The 16200-nt window shown below is 30.0% G+C and overlaps 1 protein-coding gene across 1 annotated transcript in view; it reads left to right on the top strand.

The window, feature by feature from the left end:
• Positions 1 to 14932, top strand: part of LOC100197240 (disco-interacting protein 2 homolog C) — a 78869-nt gene extending 63937 nt beyond the window's left edge. The window contains exons 24-31 of the mRNA XM_065799390.1: positions 93 to 184; positions 266 to 342; positions 484 to 654; positions 744 to 863; positions 1910 to 1984; positions 8011 to 8185; positions 14434 to 14557; positions 14646 to 14932. Of these exons, the coding sequence (XP_065655462.1) occupies positions 93 to 184; positions 266 to 342; positions 484 to 654; positions 744 to 863; positions 1910 to 1984; positions 8011 to 8185; positions 14434 to 14557; positions 14646 to 14898 (1087 nt within the window). The 3' untranslated portion in view covers positions 14899 to 14932. The remainder of the gene's footprint in view (positions 1 to 92; positions 185 to 265; positions 343 to 483; positions 655 to 743; positions 864 to 1909; positions 1985 to 8010; positions 8186 to 14433; positions 14558 to 14645) is intronic.
• Positions 14933 to 16200: the final 1268 nt, after the last annotated feature.

Below are 16200 nucleotides of genomic sequence, written 5' to 3' on the forward strand. Positions count from 1 at the left end.
TTTGAAGTATTTTAAAAAATGAAAAAAAATTGTAAATAATTGTAAACTTTAAAAATCAGTTTATATATTTTTTTAATTTGTTTCAATTCTAGTATTTATTCTGGTCACCACACTATTTTGATTCCCCCAATGGAGCTTGAGACATCACCAAGTTTATGGCTCCAGGCTGTCAGTCAATACAAAGGTTTTTTCTTGATACTATTACTCTGATAATATTTTATAAGGAACCTATTAAAGTATTTTCTTAATTTCTTAATATTTTTAGTTCGTGATACAACTTGTTCATACCCAGTTATGGAGCTATGTACAAAGCATCTTTCACAGCACATTAATACTCTTAAAGTTTGTTCTTAACAAAATATAAATCACTATTTAAATGTTTTCATTGAATGAAGAAGAGGGAGCTTTTTTAAATGTGACATCTTATATGTGATAGAACTATAAATTTATAGTTTAAAAACTCTTTATCCATAAATTTTTCAGGCAAAACATGTCAGCTTGTCATCACTACGAACATGTGTTGTTGTTGCTGAAGAACGTCCTAGAATTGCACTTATACAAAGATTCAGTGCTTTGTTTGCATCCCTTGGATTATCACCAAAAGCCGTTAGTACATCTTTTGGATCACGAGTCAATATTGCAATATGTATGCAGGTGTGTAATCATTTTTTTTTTTTTTTTTACATTTTTATATAAGAGCACACAATTAAAGTAGTTTTTTGGAGTACTTTGTTTATATAAAGGAAGCATCTCATCCTGAAGCAAGCATGGTTTATATTGATACTCGATCATTAAGGCATGATCGCATTCAGCAAGTAGAAAGAGGAGCTCCTCACAGTTTGTGTCTTATGGAGTCAGGGAGGGTAGGTCATTTTGTTTCAAAGAAAAGTTTTATATTTTTGTAAACTGTTTTTGTATTTATATTTAGATATCAAAATTATTATTAGTTTAGAAATCAAATCTAACACATAAAAACAAAATCAAATCCAACTTATAAGAATAAAATCAAATTCAACACATAAGAACAAATTCAGATCCAACGCATAAGAACAAATTCAAATCCAAAACATAAGAACAAATTCAAATTCAACACATAAAAACAAATTCAAATCTGACCCATAAGAACAAATTCAACACAAATAATAAACATAAGAATAAACATGTTTATATATAAAAGAAAAGTTGATGCAATAACCGTTAACATCCAAGTTGATGAAAAGCACTTTTCAAAGTGGAAAATAATAGAAAATAACATATAATTAGAAAAAGTTTCTAATTATATCTTATTAAATCTTATATTCATAGCAAAATTATATATTTATTTTTTCGTGCATTCTTTTTAGTCTCGCAAACAGATAATAGTTTGAGACCTGGGAATATCTTGATAGCAGTCTTATGTCAACAAATTTTATTTTGTTAAATACTAATCTAGTCTTATTCTTACAAAACCATGCTATGATTATTTCAGTATTGTGAGTTTTTATCCAGTTAAGTAGACATAAATTAGTAAGAGTACAGTAAAAAGCTAAAAATGCAAATCTCATACTGTAAAAATGTTTTATTGGTCCAAACTGCACCTTAATTCTTTATCGGTGTTTTTTGTTTTTTTTAATCACCTGCAACCAAACATAAGCAGAACCATTTCAAGTATAAAGAATTAGCTATTATGCAACATTAACATGGCTTCTATAGCATAATGTTGTTGACATAAAACTGTTTTTAAACACTATTATATTTTATTACACTGGTATTATATTCTTAGCTACCAATATATACAATTGACACTGATATTATAGTTTAGACTACTAACACTTCTGTAAAACCATTGATTTTGAGGCTGGTATTAACTTTCAGTGCAGGTATTACTTTTTTGAAAAGTTTATATTTAGTTTATTTTATTGCTTATTAGATATTGCCTGGAGTTAAAGTTGTGATTGCTAACCCTGAAAGTAAAGGTCAATGTGTTGATTCGCAACTTGGAGAGGTAATATTTATATACTAGTAATAATACTTAAATGTATTGTCTTTCACATTTTATGTATTGTGCAAGGTAAACAAATATTTGCACTTACTAAATTAAATAAATAGCTATATATGACAAAGTAATGTCAATGTCGCATTTTTGTATTCAGAACAAACATATATATGCTTTAGTTTGCCACTAAAAAAGTTTGAAATTTGTTAAAAAGTTGTTGAATTGAATTAAAAAGGGGAAAAAAAAAAAAAATTTCTTTTTTTTTTTTTCTCAACTCATTCCTTTACAAAAAAAATGGTTTTCAAGTTAGGATTTTGATATTGCACAATTAAGTATTATAAAGTATATCATTTTAAATAATAGATTAATTAAATAATAAATCTGTATAAATATACAATCTGTTTAAATGCTAAATTAACAAAATAAACCTTTATAAAAAAAAGTTTCAATTAAATAAAACACCATTATTCATCAAAAAACTGATCAATTTGTTAAAAAAAAAGTTTAAACTTGTTTTTTTAAACAAAAATACTCCATGCAAGTTTAGAATGTGTTTGAGTGTTTTAAAAACAAAAGCTTGTTAGTTTTCAAAATTTTGCAACCATTATTAAGTTGGGAGTTACTAGAAAACAAAGAGTATTTTATTTATTTGAATTTTCATGCTAGATTTTTCTATACAATGTTATATCCGAAGATATTGTTGACTTATCATAGGAACAGCCACAAATAGTCATTAAGACTAATCCAAAGTAATGTCCGTTATTGAACAACATTTTTGCGTACTGAAGTACTACTAAAGGGCTGAGTTGGTGGTGGCAGGATTTAAACCCGTATCGTACAACAGCCCAGGTTTTATCTTTTCGTTTGACGCTCCAACCAACTGAGCTATCTAGCCACAAGTTGAATAAAGTTAAAGAGCAAGAAACAGGGGACAAAAGGCTTAAAAAGTTGTAGATTGTATGAGTCAGGGAAACATGGAGATGGTAGAGAGTTTCAGAGGGTTAAAGTGTGGGGAAAAAACTAGACATAAGAGTTTTTAGAGCATGCAGGGACAGGTGCAGTAAAAAGATGAGACTTTGCTGAATGAGGAATCAAGCAAGAATGAATTTTGATTAATGGAACTAGAGATAATAGCTTCTTTGAGCAGCAACCATGATTATCAACCAGTATTTGTAGAAAAGAGAAAGAGATTCAACTTTATTACAATGAGAGAGAGAATCAAGCTTGGCAGATAAAGTAGATCCTAAAAGAGAAAGAGCATCATAAGAAAAACCAGCCCAAATATAACAGTATTCTATACAAGGACAAACAAGAGGTTTGTAAAGAATGGGATCAGAAGTTGGGTTATAGCGAGCACGATAAAGAAAAGCAACCTTAGCAAATGCTAACTTAGCAATCAATTGTATATATGGTTTTCATGAGAGGTCAGTAGTAAACGATAAACCAAGAAGATGTAGTGAAGAGAACTCATCAAGTGGGTTGGCATTCATCAATATAGAAATATCAACAGTGTTGTGAATGTTGTTTGCAGTAATTTTTTTTATTTTATTTAGATTAGGTCAGGTAATCCTGCTACTGTTAACATATAAGCCATAGCAACCTGCTTCATGTCCTGCTGCCTTGTAGAATACGCTTTTTTAGGCAAAGGCTAGGAGATGCCAACTCTGACTTAAAACACCCCCTGCCTTGGGGCTCTTGGTTGAGTAAAGGCTAAAGATGGTATCTTGATAAAAATACTCTTCTTGGGCAGATGTTAAATGCATCCAGTTACTGTCTTGTAGAAGGTTTCCTAGGCAAAGACTTAAGAGGTAAACAGATTCTGTCTGTTGACCAGCCTCTCACCCCTTCTTTATTAGGCTGGCACAGATGTATTTGTTTAATAATACATTGTTTCCAGTTTAGGATGTTGAATGCTGGATTTTCTTAACTCAATGCATGTGTTTTGTTTGTGTCTCTGTTTTTATGACTAGGCAACTCATTCTATTATCTCCAAATGATGATGCAGTTCTAAAACCCAGTTTTATGGTTCTGAGGCCGGCTGGTAGTCAGGTTTCCTGAACTCTGTGGTAGCTCTCAGAGAGGCTGATTTCATCAACAGCTGAAAATTATCAGAGTACTAACAGTGCCATGTTGCACATTGATGGTGTCCCTATTTGTACTTTTGGTGTCCATTGTCGAGGCCACATTTGGAGCCCTTTGTTATGGTATAGGGCTCATTAGTAGTAATAAGGCAATTGCTTAGACTATTAAATGGCGTCTTTCTCAATCCCTAACTCAAATAGTCAACTTTCCAACTTGCTTTCCAGACAACCAGAATCGTTTACCTTCTCTACTCAACTTATGTCTTGTTTCTGATCATACTCAGTGCTCAGTTTCTCCACATTCACCCTTAGGTGCTTCTGATCATGGTTTCATCTCTCTAAATCTCATTCTTCTTAATCATCAGAATCCCCCCCCATCATCGTACCTCTTACAACTACCTTAAAGCTGACTAGGACTCTTTCCGTGATTTTTTCTGTGATGGCTCTTGGGCAGAGATTTTCCGTCTTCCTGCTGATAAATGTACTTCTTACATAACTTCGTGGATTCAGGCTGGCATGGAATCTTTTATTCCCTCTCGACGATTCCAAGTCAAGTTTCACACTTCTCCTTGGTTTACCTCACATTGCTGCTACAATATCCAATTGAAAAAGTCACTTCCATATCTATCAGCTAAATAATTCTCAAAAAGAAAACATCTGTTTACTATTACTAGAAACCATTGTAAAAAGATTTTGTCTAATATCAAAGCCTGCTGCTTTCAGGTCATGAAATCTCGTATTTCATCTCAAAAATTAAACTCTTGTGACTTCTGGAGAATCTTTAAGATTTACCCTTATTATTTATCAATAATAAGGGTAAATCTTTTATTCAACCTTTTTTATACAGTTCAGATTTTGTCACCTCACCCAAAGACAAAGCTGAATTTTTTTCTTCAAACTTTTCGTCAATATCATTTCTCAATTCCACTAGTTGCGTTCTACCTGATATTGCTGACAAACAGCTTGATCCATTGCTTGACATGCATATTACTCCAGCTTCTGTATCTAAAGTGATTTCCTGCTTAGACTCTTCTACAGCTAGTGATCCAGACAACATACCTGTTATAGTCTTGTAGAAGTGTTTACTGAAGCTTTTGTCTATACTTTCAAAATTATTTAACTCGTCTAACTACCGTCTAATTAGTTTTCTTCCTATCATAAACAAGGTTTTTGAATCTTTAATTAACAAACACTTAATCTCTCTTCTTGAATCTAATAACTTACTTTCTGATCATCAAAATGGATTTCAATCTTTTTGTTCCACAGCCGATTTGCTAACAGTAATAACTGATAGGTTTTATTGTACATTAGATAGAGGTGGAGAGGTTAAAGTTATCGCTCTTGACATTTCTAAAGCTTTTGATAAAGTTTGGCATGCTGGTCTTCTCTATAAGCTTTCATCTTATGGTGTATCAGGTAACATCTTTAAGATTATTAAATCCTTCCTTTTCAATCGTAGTATAAAAGTTGTTCTTCATATCCTGTAACTTCAGGGGTTCCTCAAGGTTCTATCCTTGGCCCTATACTCTTTTTAATTTACATTAATGATCTTCCAGATGTTCTCACATCTAAGGTGGTATTGTTTGCTGATGATACTACCAATTATTCTTGTCTTGATAAGAAACTGACACTCTAATTGCTTGGGGCATTTGAGCTTGAAAGCGTTTCAATTCTGCTATACCATGGTTCTTACAGTGGCTGGTGAACTTTAACTCAGATAGAACAATTTAGATCTTCCTATATTTATAAATGGTGATGTACTTGACAAGTCATCTACCCTTTATCTTTTAGGATTAACTCTTCCGAACTTTTTTGGAAACGTATATCAAATTCATTGCAAAATTAGCACCTGCTAAAGTTTTCTCTTTATCTCGACTTTTTTTTAATCCTTATTCTATTCTTTATCTCTATAAATCTCAAATCCGTCCTTGTATGGAATACTGTTGCCATATCTGGTGTGGATTTTCCAATGATGTCCTTTCTCTTTTAGACAAGGTGCAAAAGCGTATTGTAAACATAGTTGGACCTGCTCTTGTAGCCAATCTCCAATCATTATCACATCGTCGTAATGTTACTTCTCTTCTCTACAAATACTATAATGGCACTGCTCTAAAGAGCTAGTGTCTCTTGTGCCATCTACTAAAATTCATTCTCGTGTTACTCGTCATTCAATTAAGTCTCATCCTTTTTCCTGTGACTGTTCCTAAGTGCTCCAAAAACTCTTATTTGTCTAGTTTTTTTCCTCGAACATCAGTTCTTTGGAATTCGCTTCCTTCATATTGCTTCCCTGAAGAGTAAAAAAAAAAAAAAAAAACTTTCTTTCACCTGAAACAGAAGAAGTTGCAACAACAGTTAATGGTTATATAGCAAAGAAATTGATAAAAAGAAGATTATGCAACAATTGCAAGTCTATGTTTGCTCCATATGCAAGTAATATAAATATTTGTCCATCCTACAATTACTTTCACTAGGTGGTCTTACTGTACTATCACTTTCACTTAAGGATTTCACATGTGGATGTTTTGCAATCTTAGATAATCTTTCAAATTTAATAACTAAAAAAGGTGATAATGTCAAAGATGCATCAAGCTTTGTTTTATCAAAATACTTTCCAACAGTTTTCTTTACTTGCAATTAACACAAAGAATGGGGGTTTAAATTTGCTTCTAAACTTATAATTAACTGTTTTTTAGCAATAAGCAGAAGATAATCAATGCCACTGTACGAAAAGATGCTGTTAAACATTTTAAAAGGAGACAGAAAGAAAAATAACATTAAAAAATACAAAAACATAAACAGACAATAACATAAAAGTAAATAAAAAAATTCATAAAAGAACTTAAATTTTTATCTTTTTTTTTTTTTGTAAGTTCCCAGTGTTGTCAATTTGAATGTGTAATGTACAAATATAAAAGTATGTATTTTAGATACAAATATATATGATATATAGATATGTTTATAGATGTATATATGTTTATAAATACACTAATTGCTAGTACGAAAACACAAAATGTTAGTTTTTTGTGAATATTTTTTTTATTCGTAATATTATATTTCTACTTGTAATATTATATTTATACTATTTATATAGTCCTGATGTGATATAATAACATGTTTTATCTATAGGTGTGTTGCCATAAATCAGCCTCTAAAACATACACAGCTGCGTACTATAGTAGGCTATTTTTATGACAATGTTATGTTAAAAAACTTAAAACTAAATATTCTTTAATGTAAAAAGTTAAAAAGTACAAATTTTTAAAAGCTACCTCATAATAAAAAAGTCTATTAGCTTACCACAAATTTTAAATTTTAACATTAAAATTGAACAAATAACAGTGATGCAATTGTCCTTGTTAAAGGATAATAATAGAAGATTTTTTAACTACAGTTCTGTAATGTGCCGCTGAAGCGATAAGTTGCATGTAGCACATCAGTTAGCTGTGTTTTCTTTTAACAGATTAACAGGAACCAAACACCTACTCTGTCTACCATCCCAATTTGTTCTTGAAATATTGGTTGAGTTTGATTAAGAATGTTTGACAGCTCTTTAATTGTCACAGTTAACACAAATTTGCTTCCACTTTTGTTCTTAACTTGTCATTGTTTAAAGTTGTTGGTGTTCTTGATTGATACAATTCGTAAAGATTAGAAAACTACTCTTAGCATTTACAAATGGCTAATTTACATTCGGTTTTTAACTTTTACATTTGGTTTTTAACTTTTGCATTACAATTCTTTTTACTTATAAGAAGTAATTTAAGTTTGGTTATTTATGAGTAAACAAGTATTTCTGTACTTCACAACTTTGAAGTATAGAGTGAGCCAATAAATGATAAGCGAAGCATGCACAGAAACAACATTATTTTTTGGTGCTACTAATACTTTTGTATTGTGCTAGTGTTTAATATAATTATAAGTTTTAAGTGTATTTTTTATTTTTTTTAAACCAAGATATGGATATCTTCGCAACATAACGGGAGTGGATATTTCAATGTTTCAGAAGATGACCAGTTAACCGAGGAACATTTTCGAGCTCATCTTGCAACTAATGATACATTGACAACATTTGCAAGAACTGGCTATTTAGGTTTCGTGAAGAGAACTGAACTGACTCAAACAGACGGAGGTAAATTTTTGCATATATTTTAACTATAGATTATACTAGTGATTCTCAACCACTGTGCTGCAGCACTTTGGTTTGCCGCCAAATTCTTATAGTGTTCCGTCAAAATTTAGAGAAGTTAAAGAAAGTTAAAGTGTTTATTGATGCACAAAAATTTCACAGCACAATGGTTAGGAACCACTATATTATGCAATTTGTAAGCAACAGGGACTTTTTAATCCTCATTACGTCTCTGATGTAATGATAGTCTCTGATAGTAATGTGCTTAAACCGTTGTGCAGCCGCCTTGTTCATCAAGTTTTGTTGGAGTTATATTCTTAAGTGTGTGTTGCAAAAACAATTTATAAAAAAAGATCAGTAATCTTTTAAACTTTAGTGGACCCTCTTAGTTTTGGTGAGGTAAATACAGTCTAATGTTTTTATCAACACATTATGTAAACAAAACGACAAAATGTGCAATAAACTGGTGGCCATTGTAAAAAATTTTTTTTTTTGAGCATAACGCCAAGTTTAGATGTTCAAAGTAAACTAAGTTTATACAGCCTTACTTAGCAAGAAATATGTTCTTATATTTAAATAAAAACTTAAATAAAATAAAGTAGATAAAACATATAATCAATAAAAATTTCTTTTAATTAAAAGTTTATAAGATAAATATAAATAAAATAGTGCAATAAAAACAATGTAGAGAGACACAGTCCATTGGCAGTCATAGTCAAACAGTATGTTGAGACCTCCTTGATTAATCTCTCTAACTAAAGTCCCATTTTTTTCATAATAGTTTGTGTTCCTGTGCCTGTTTCAGTTTTTGTAACGTGCTCAGAAATGTAAAGCAGGGCTTTTTTAGCATTCATATCCAGCTTTTTTTCCAGTTCATATCCAGCTTGATTTTCTCCAATTTCTTCAATATTTATGCCCTCTTGCAAGGTTAATTTTGTTTTATAAATTCTCACTTTTCCTAGAGTTTCCCATCAAAGTTCCACATCCCTTGTCAAAGTTTTTCAAACCTATTTTCTAAAGGGTCTGCTGTAAATGAGTACCGCATATCAAGATCCAGAGTTGATAAGGTACTTGACAAGGTCAATCATACATGGATATGTGTTCCAAAATGCTGTTCCTGTATGTTTTGTGAGCTGACACTGCCTTTAGGGGTCGTCCATAAATTATGTCACGCTATAAGGGGGGTATTGGTTTTGTGATGACTCATACAAAACTTGCTTCTTAAGTGTAACAACTTTGTGACAAGAGGGAGGGGGGAGAGGTCAAAAACGGTCAAAAATTGCATGACGTAATTTAGGGACGACCCCTTTATAAGTTGTAATGTAAAAAAATATTGTTTACTGTTCTCTGTGGTTCTCTACAAGTAAATTTTGAGTAGAAAAACTGGTTGATACAGTTGTTATCACTGATGATAGCGATTAACATCAGGTTTTTAAATATAATTAATTAAATGTTTTACCTACTCAAACAAAAAAATCAGCATTGAATTTCAAATGGTAAGATACAACATACATATTTTTTACCACAGCAAGTTGAAACCAACATAAAACTTAAAACAGTAGTTGCTAATAAATCAGGTTCATTTACAGTCTTTCCACATAAAGATCCTGAGAAATAAGAGAAGGCACAGACTTCATCTATTAATAAAGTACAGATTTTTTCAAAACGGTTTTTTGATTTTTTTGAAAATCTTACTGATAAATTTGAAATCATCAAGAGAAGAATCAATTTTTGATGTAAGTTTTTGAGAAGTAAAATACTTGGAAGCTGATAGCGTTGTCTCAGTCTGTCATATAGTGATCTAGATACTGAGTAATACCCAAACACAGCGAATAGTTATTTCTTTTTTATTCCTATGGTTGTTAGACTCATTGCATCGAAGTGTTCCTGAAGCAAAGAAATTTTTTTGCTTTTTGTTGAAGTGTCAAGGTATTTCCAAGCTTCCTAAAACTGTGTGAGTTAAATTTGGTCTGTTATTTGATAAAGTTTGAATAGTATATACACTATAAAATCTTTCAAAAGTCAAATCATTCTCAATTTTGAATCAAAGTTAGGTGAACATAAGAAGGCTTTGGTGCAGACGGAAAGGTGGGTTTTACTTGCTTGTTTTGAGGTTGATACTCTGATGGGGGTTTCTAGGAACGAGCATTGAAACATTTGAAATGTCATATACTATATATATACAATATTATATTCATTTACAATATTATATTCATTTACTAAAATGATCAACTAAATGGTATAAAGTATAATTATATCTGCATTAGTATAAAACAAATAACCCCATGTTAACGGCATTAATTCGAATTTAACATAAATTAAGCGTTAAACAAATTTTCCAGTAATAGGGTATTAGTTATAGTTAAATGTAAACAAAGCATAAAATAAATAAGACCATTAAAATGGTATACATTTTTAAAAAACAAATAACTCCACTAAAATGGTATACATTTTTAAATTGAATTGCTACACTATAATGGTATAAATTACAATTTTATTTAAACTAAGTATAAACTAAGATAATATGAGTTACTCAACAAAAACGGTATAAATTATAGTTAAATATAAACTAAGTATAATACAAATAACTCCACTTCGAAAGTATACAGTTTTAAAAGGAATAACTCCACTAAAACGGTATAAATAGTAATTTTGTTGAAACAAAGTATAATGTGTATTACTCAAAGAAAATGGTATAAGTTATAACTGTAGATAAACTAGATTTAAAATGGTATAAAGTTTGAGTTAAATGTGAACTAGGTATTAAACAAATAACCCTACTTTAACGGATTAAATTGTGATGAAAAATTAACTTAGTATAAAACGATATTTTCAGGTTAAGGGTGTATAATATAATTACATATAAACTATGTAAAAATCAGATAATTCCACTGCTAGGGTATACATTTTTTAATACTAACCACTCCATAATGTGGTGTTAAAATATAGTTAAATATTACTTAGTATAAAATGAATGTTTCCGGTCAAAGGGCATTACTTAAAATAATTAAACATTAACTAGGTGTAAAACGAACATTTCCCCAATTATAATCAAATATAAACAAATTTAGCAAATATAATGTAAACTAATTATAGGTTAACTAGAACAGGTTATAACCACTAATAAGTAGCCTCCTCATCTGTAGTGGCTTTCTCGGCTTTGAGGAGGTGAATTAAAAAAAAAAAAACTATGTATAAATTGAATGTCTCCGCTAAAATGGTATACATTTTATACAGCAGACAAGATATAAATGATCAGTGACTAGAATTTCTTCCTCTTCACTCCATGCTTCTATACTGGGCACCTGCCCAACTTTTTTGATCATTGTTTAACTAACACTAACTCCAATAAAATTATAACTTCTTTATCACTGAGGCTTTTACGGCTGTATGTGTTCCATAAAGTAACTGGGTTCTTTTGGGTTCAGATGCGAAGTTATACAAGAAAAGCCCTAATTGTTAAAAACATACGGAAATCAGTCCTGACCATTCTTACCACTAAATTATAAGCATTCTAATTGGACTTTTGTTCTTTTTTATAATTACTTGCTTAATACTTACTCTAATATAATATTTTTTGCATTTTCACTTGGGATTTGACGGCCTGATGTGTTTCAAATAGTGACTAGACTTTTGCTCTAATTGTGAACATTAATAAACAGATTTTTTCACTGTCTTGACCGCAAGGAAAGAGAAAGGCGATAACACTGGGCAACAACTTTTTCCGACGCTAAACACGGCACAATTAACTTTATACCATTTTGTAACCTTGTAAATATCTATAAATTAACCCCTCCTTTGTTTGTTCTTGATCTTAAATTATATCTCCCTATTGATTTGCATATGTTAAGATGGCCATGCTGTTCCCCTTTTCTTCTCTTAATTACCTGCTAATACACTGAACATCTGTTCAAAATGATATAACTAATATGCTAACACTTTTTCTAATATAATCAATCACTTCTTTCCTCCCAATAGTGTTTACGGCTAAATGTGTTCCACTAGTGACTAGACTTACTTGTTTTAGTTGCAAACTTTATACAAAACCATATAAACTAAATGTAAACTAAACGTAAACGAACAACTCTATTAAACCATTTAAACCACATTATATTACCTTTACTTTTGCTCAGGTTGCCAGTGTCAATAAACACAATGCACATTCTGTCACAATTTTTGCTGGGTTTCAAAATAAATATATAAGTATAAGTTTATTTAGTAGTAAGACGGTCATACTGTTCCCATTTTCTTCTCTTAATTACCTGCTAAAATACTGAATATCTGTTCAAAATAATATAATTAATACACTAACACTTTTTCTAATATAATTCTATCAAAGCGTTTATGGCTAAATGTGTTCCTCTAGTGACTAGACTCACTTGCTCTAGTTGCGAGTTTTATATAAAAGTAATATTTGTTTCTGCTCTTGAGCCCTATAAACACTCTCTTTTTTATCATAACGAGGTGAGAAACACTCAGCAACGACTTCTTCTGACACTAACCTATACAGAACGATCTACTTTAACCATTTTGCTCTTTTTTTTTTCTTGATGAATTATCCCATCTGTGTTAGCACTTAACTTTAAATTTACTTCCCCTGACAAATACAAAAGGTCTACTACAAGAAATATAACTAGAACAGGTTAGAGTTATTTAAGTTAATTGGTTTTTCAGATGTCAAGTGTTAGCCAAACTGAAACCAAATAGCTCTGTTTTTTGCCATTTTAGAATAGGTTGAGTAGTAAGACGAATATACTTAGTGTCTGATTAACATATGTCATATGTTTTGGCGTGTAGCTGTAGGGTTGCATACGTTTACTTTGCATTAAGTGTTGCTGTTGATATTCCTTATAGCGCGATCTCTAACGCTTTTCTAATGATATGGTCTTGGTGTTAAGTGTTAGCAATATGAACTTCTCACCAACAGGTCAACGAAACAAAGATGTTCTGGGTAACCTGACTGACCAGTTCGTTTCAATTAGTTCCTTGAGCTTTCACTTGCCACACCTGCATCATGATCTGCATGATTAGAGTTGGATTGACCTGGACCAATTGTCTCAGAATAATATTAGGTGCATGGATATATTTTTAAAGCTTAGTTTGTCTTTTTTAGGTATTGATGTATTGAATTTAAAAATAATAGACTGTATGCATAGTGTATTGATGCTTAGGCACAACTTAGATTGAAGCAAAAACTCTGTCACTTTTTAAAATGCTTAAAAATGACTAGTTTAATATGTTGACTAAAAAGATAGATTTCATCTAGTTATTACACACTTCAGATAAGTCATCTAGTTATATACACACTTCAGTTTTAGCTGACAAAACTAAGTCTATCTGGAGATAGACTTAATTTTGTCAGATTAGACTTAGTTTCATACTAGTAAATAGTGAAGGTAAGTCATGGGGTCTTATTTAACCACGCTTAACTTTAGTTACATAGCTGGTTGGAATATGACGCTCACATACACAGTATTGTCAAGAATGTTATCACATGGTGTTATAACAATCCACTAGTGCGTTTTTCTTTATCATTTAGTAATCAAGACACATTTTCTTTATTTTCTTTATTGTAATTGCCATTGCAACTCATTTCACAATATTTCTTTGACATCACATAACATTTCTTTGGCATTCAATTTTTGTGTTAGCTATAAATATCAAGTATACATCGGAACAATCAATTAATTTCTATCAATTAACCTTTATATATAATAATTAACTTCTTGTTTATTTACATTTGAAAAATGTCATCGTACGAAACCTGTATTCTAACATGCTGTAAAATTTATTTTAGTATAAATCATTTGTTTCTAATAATTACAATTATTTAACTAATCAAGCGTAACTACCTTCGATGTAGTACACTTATTTAAATAAAAGAAGCTTTAAATAAAAATAAATAAGTAAATGAAATATGTAATAAATAATAACAAATTATATGATCATATATTATTAATAAAAATAAAGATAATAAAATGGTAGTAAAGGAAAATCAAAATAATAATATTATTGTAAAGAAATATAAACTTTGCATAAGTTTTTATCATTGTGCAAATCTTTTCGCTTATACACACCATTTTATACTAGCTCCAGTTTATCGCATATTGTGTGCGTTTACACGGCCTGTTGATATTAAGATTGGCATGGTTCATGTTTGATCAGTGCATAGAATCTTGCTTCACTAAATTAAGGGATTTTTTAGAAACATTTAGAAATCATATTTATTAATCTTTTTTTTTTATCTTTAGCTCCTCATGATGCTCTATTTATTGTTGGGGCATTAGATGAAGCCATCTTATTAAGAGGTCTGCGTTATCACCCAATTGATATAGAAATGAGTGTAGCACGTGGTCATAAAGGAATCGGAGAATGGTAAAAGCTTAATTTATATTCTCTCTGGCATAATACCTGGTATAAAGTTTAAGTTCTAAATAATTTTAATTTTATATCTGTTTAACAGTGCTGTATTTACTTGGAACAATTTGCTGGTGGTAGTAGTTGAGCTTGAAGGTGACGAAAAAGAAGCGCTAGATCTTGTTCCCTTAGTTACAACAATTGTACTCGAGGAACATCAGGTAGTTGTGGGAGTAGTTGTTATAGTTGATCCTGGCGTTATTCCTTTAAATTCTCGTGGTGAAAAACAAAGAATGCATTTGCGTGACAGTTTTCTTGCTGATCAGTTGGATCCTATTTACGTTGCCTATAATATGTAGTCTTTTAAGTAAACCCATGATAATTGTATATTTTTTTGATGCTTTTTGCTTTGTCATTTAATTAATTTTTAATAAACATATATATATATATATGTGTGTGTGTACATATACATATATACATTTATATATATATATATATATATATATATATATATATATATATATATATATATATATATATATATATATATATATATATATATATAAAACTCTTAGGAATATAAATTTAATTTTTTCGTTTTATTTATTTTATTTTGTAAATGTTGTAAATTCACCTAAATTCCATGCATTGCGCAAGAGTGCGTAAATATATTTTAATTTTTAAAAAGATAATATTTTTGCAAATTTTTTTTAAAATCTCGAAAATTTATCTGATTGTGTTTTATCTTGTTTTTCCATTATGATGATTTTATATTTTATATTGTTTTTTAATTCTTTAAAAAAAAAAAAAAGAGCTAATCAATTTTATTTGATTATCTTTTCTCTCTTTGGGTTTCAAATTTATTCCTTATTAACTTAACTTATTCTTGGGTTTTAATAGATACATAATATGAGTTTTTCATTGCAAATATTTTTGCAACGCTTTAAATTGATTGCATTTTTCATTTTATATATATTAAATACTAGGCTGAAAATAGTAATACAAAGGTATAAGCAAAAAGAAAACTTTATGTTTGATTTTTATTTAAAAAATTTTCTTGCGAATTATTTTTAACTTCTTAGTTTTAATCCCTAGTTAAAAAGAATTTTCGGATTTTGTAACAAAAAAAAAGTCACGTTGACAGTCTGTAATATTAATAATAAGTTAAATATTTTCGTCGGATTCCTTGAAAATTCTTTTGAAATAATCGAGATTCCAGAAAAGTGAAAAACTTGGATATTATAACTTTTTGGTCGGAACTCCATGATATACAATTGTTCAATATCGATCCCCCGTAGACATTTATAATGCAATAAAAGTGGGATAACCCAAGCCAAAAAGTCCTATAGCACCTAAAAGATTTTAAAACAAAAAAACTTTGATAACTATAAACACTTTTTAACTTATGTGTTTTTACTTAATTTTCATGTGTTATAATTAAATTTTTTTTGTTAAATTCTTATATGATCGTAAGACTTTTTGACTAGAGAATGCCCGCAAATAAGTTTTGAACAAAAAGTTTTTAAACAAAAAATTTGTATTTTTGTTTCGAAACCGAAAATGTAAAAGCTATTTCGAAGACTTTAGTGTAGAATTGTTTCGAAAACGAAGAAAATTAATTATTTTGAAATCTCTTTATATGAATTTGAGCATTTTATTAA

This window comes from Hydra vulgaris, chromosome 06 (genome assembly GCF_038396675.1).
Source record: "Hydra vulgaris chromosome 06, alternate assembly HydraT2T_AEP".
NCBI classification, from domain to species: domain Eukaryota; kingdom Metazoa; phylum Cnidaria; class Hydrozoa; order Anthoathecata; family Hydridae; genus Hydra; species Hydra vulgaris.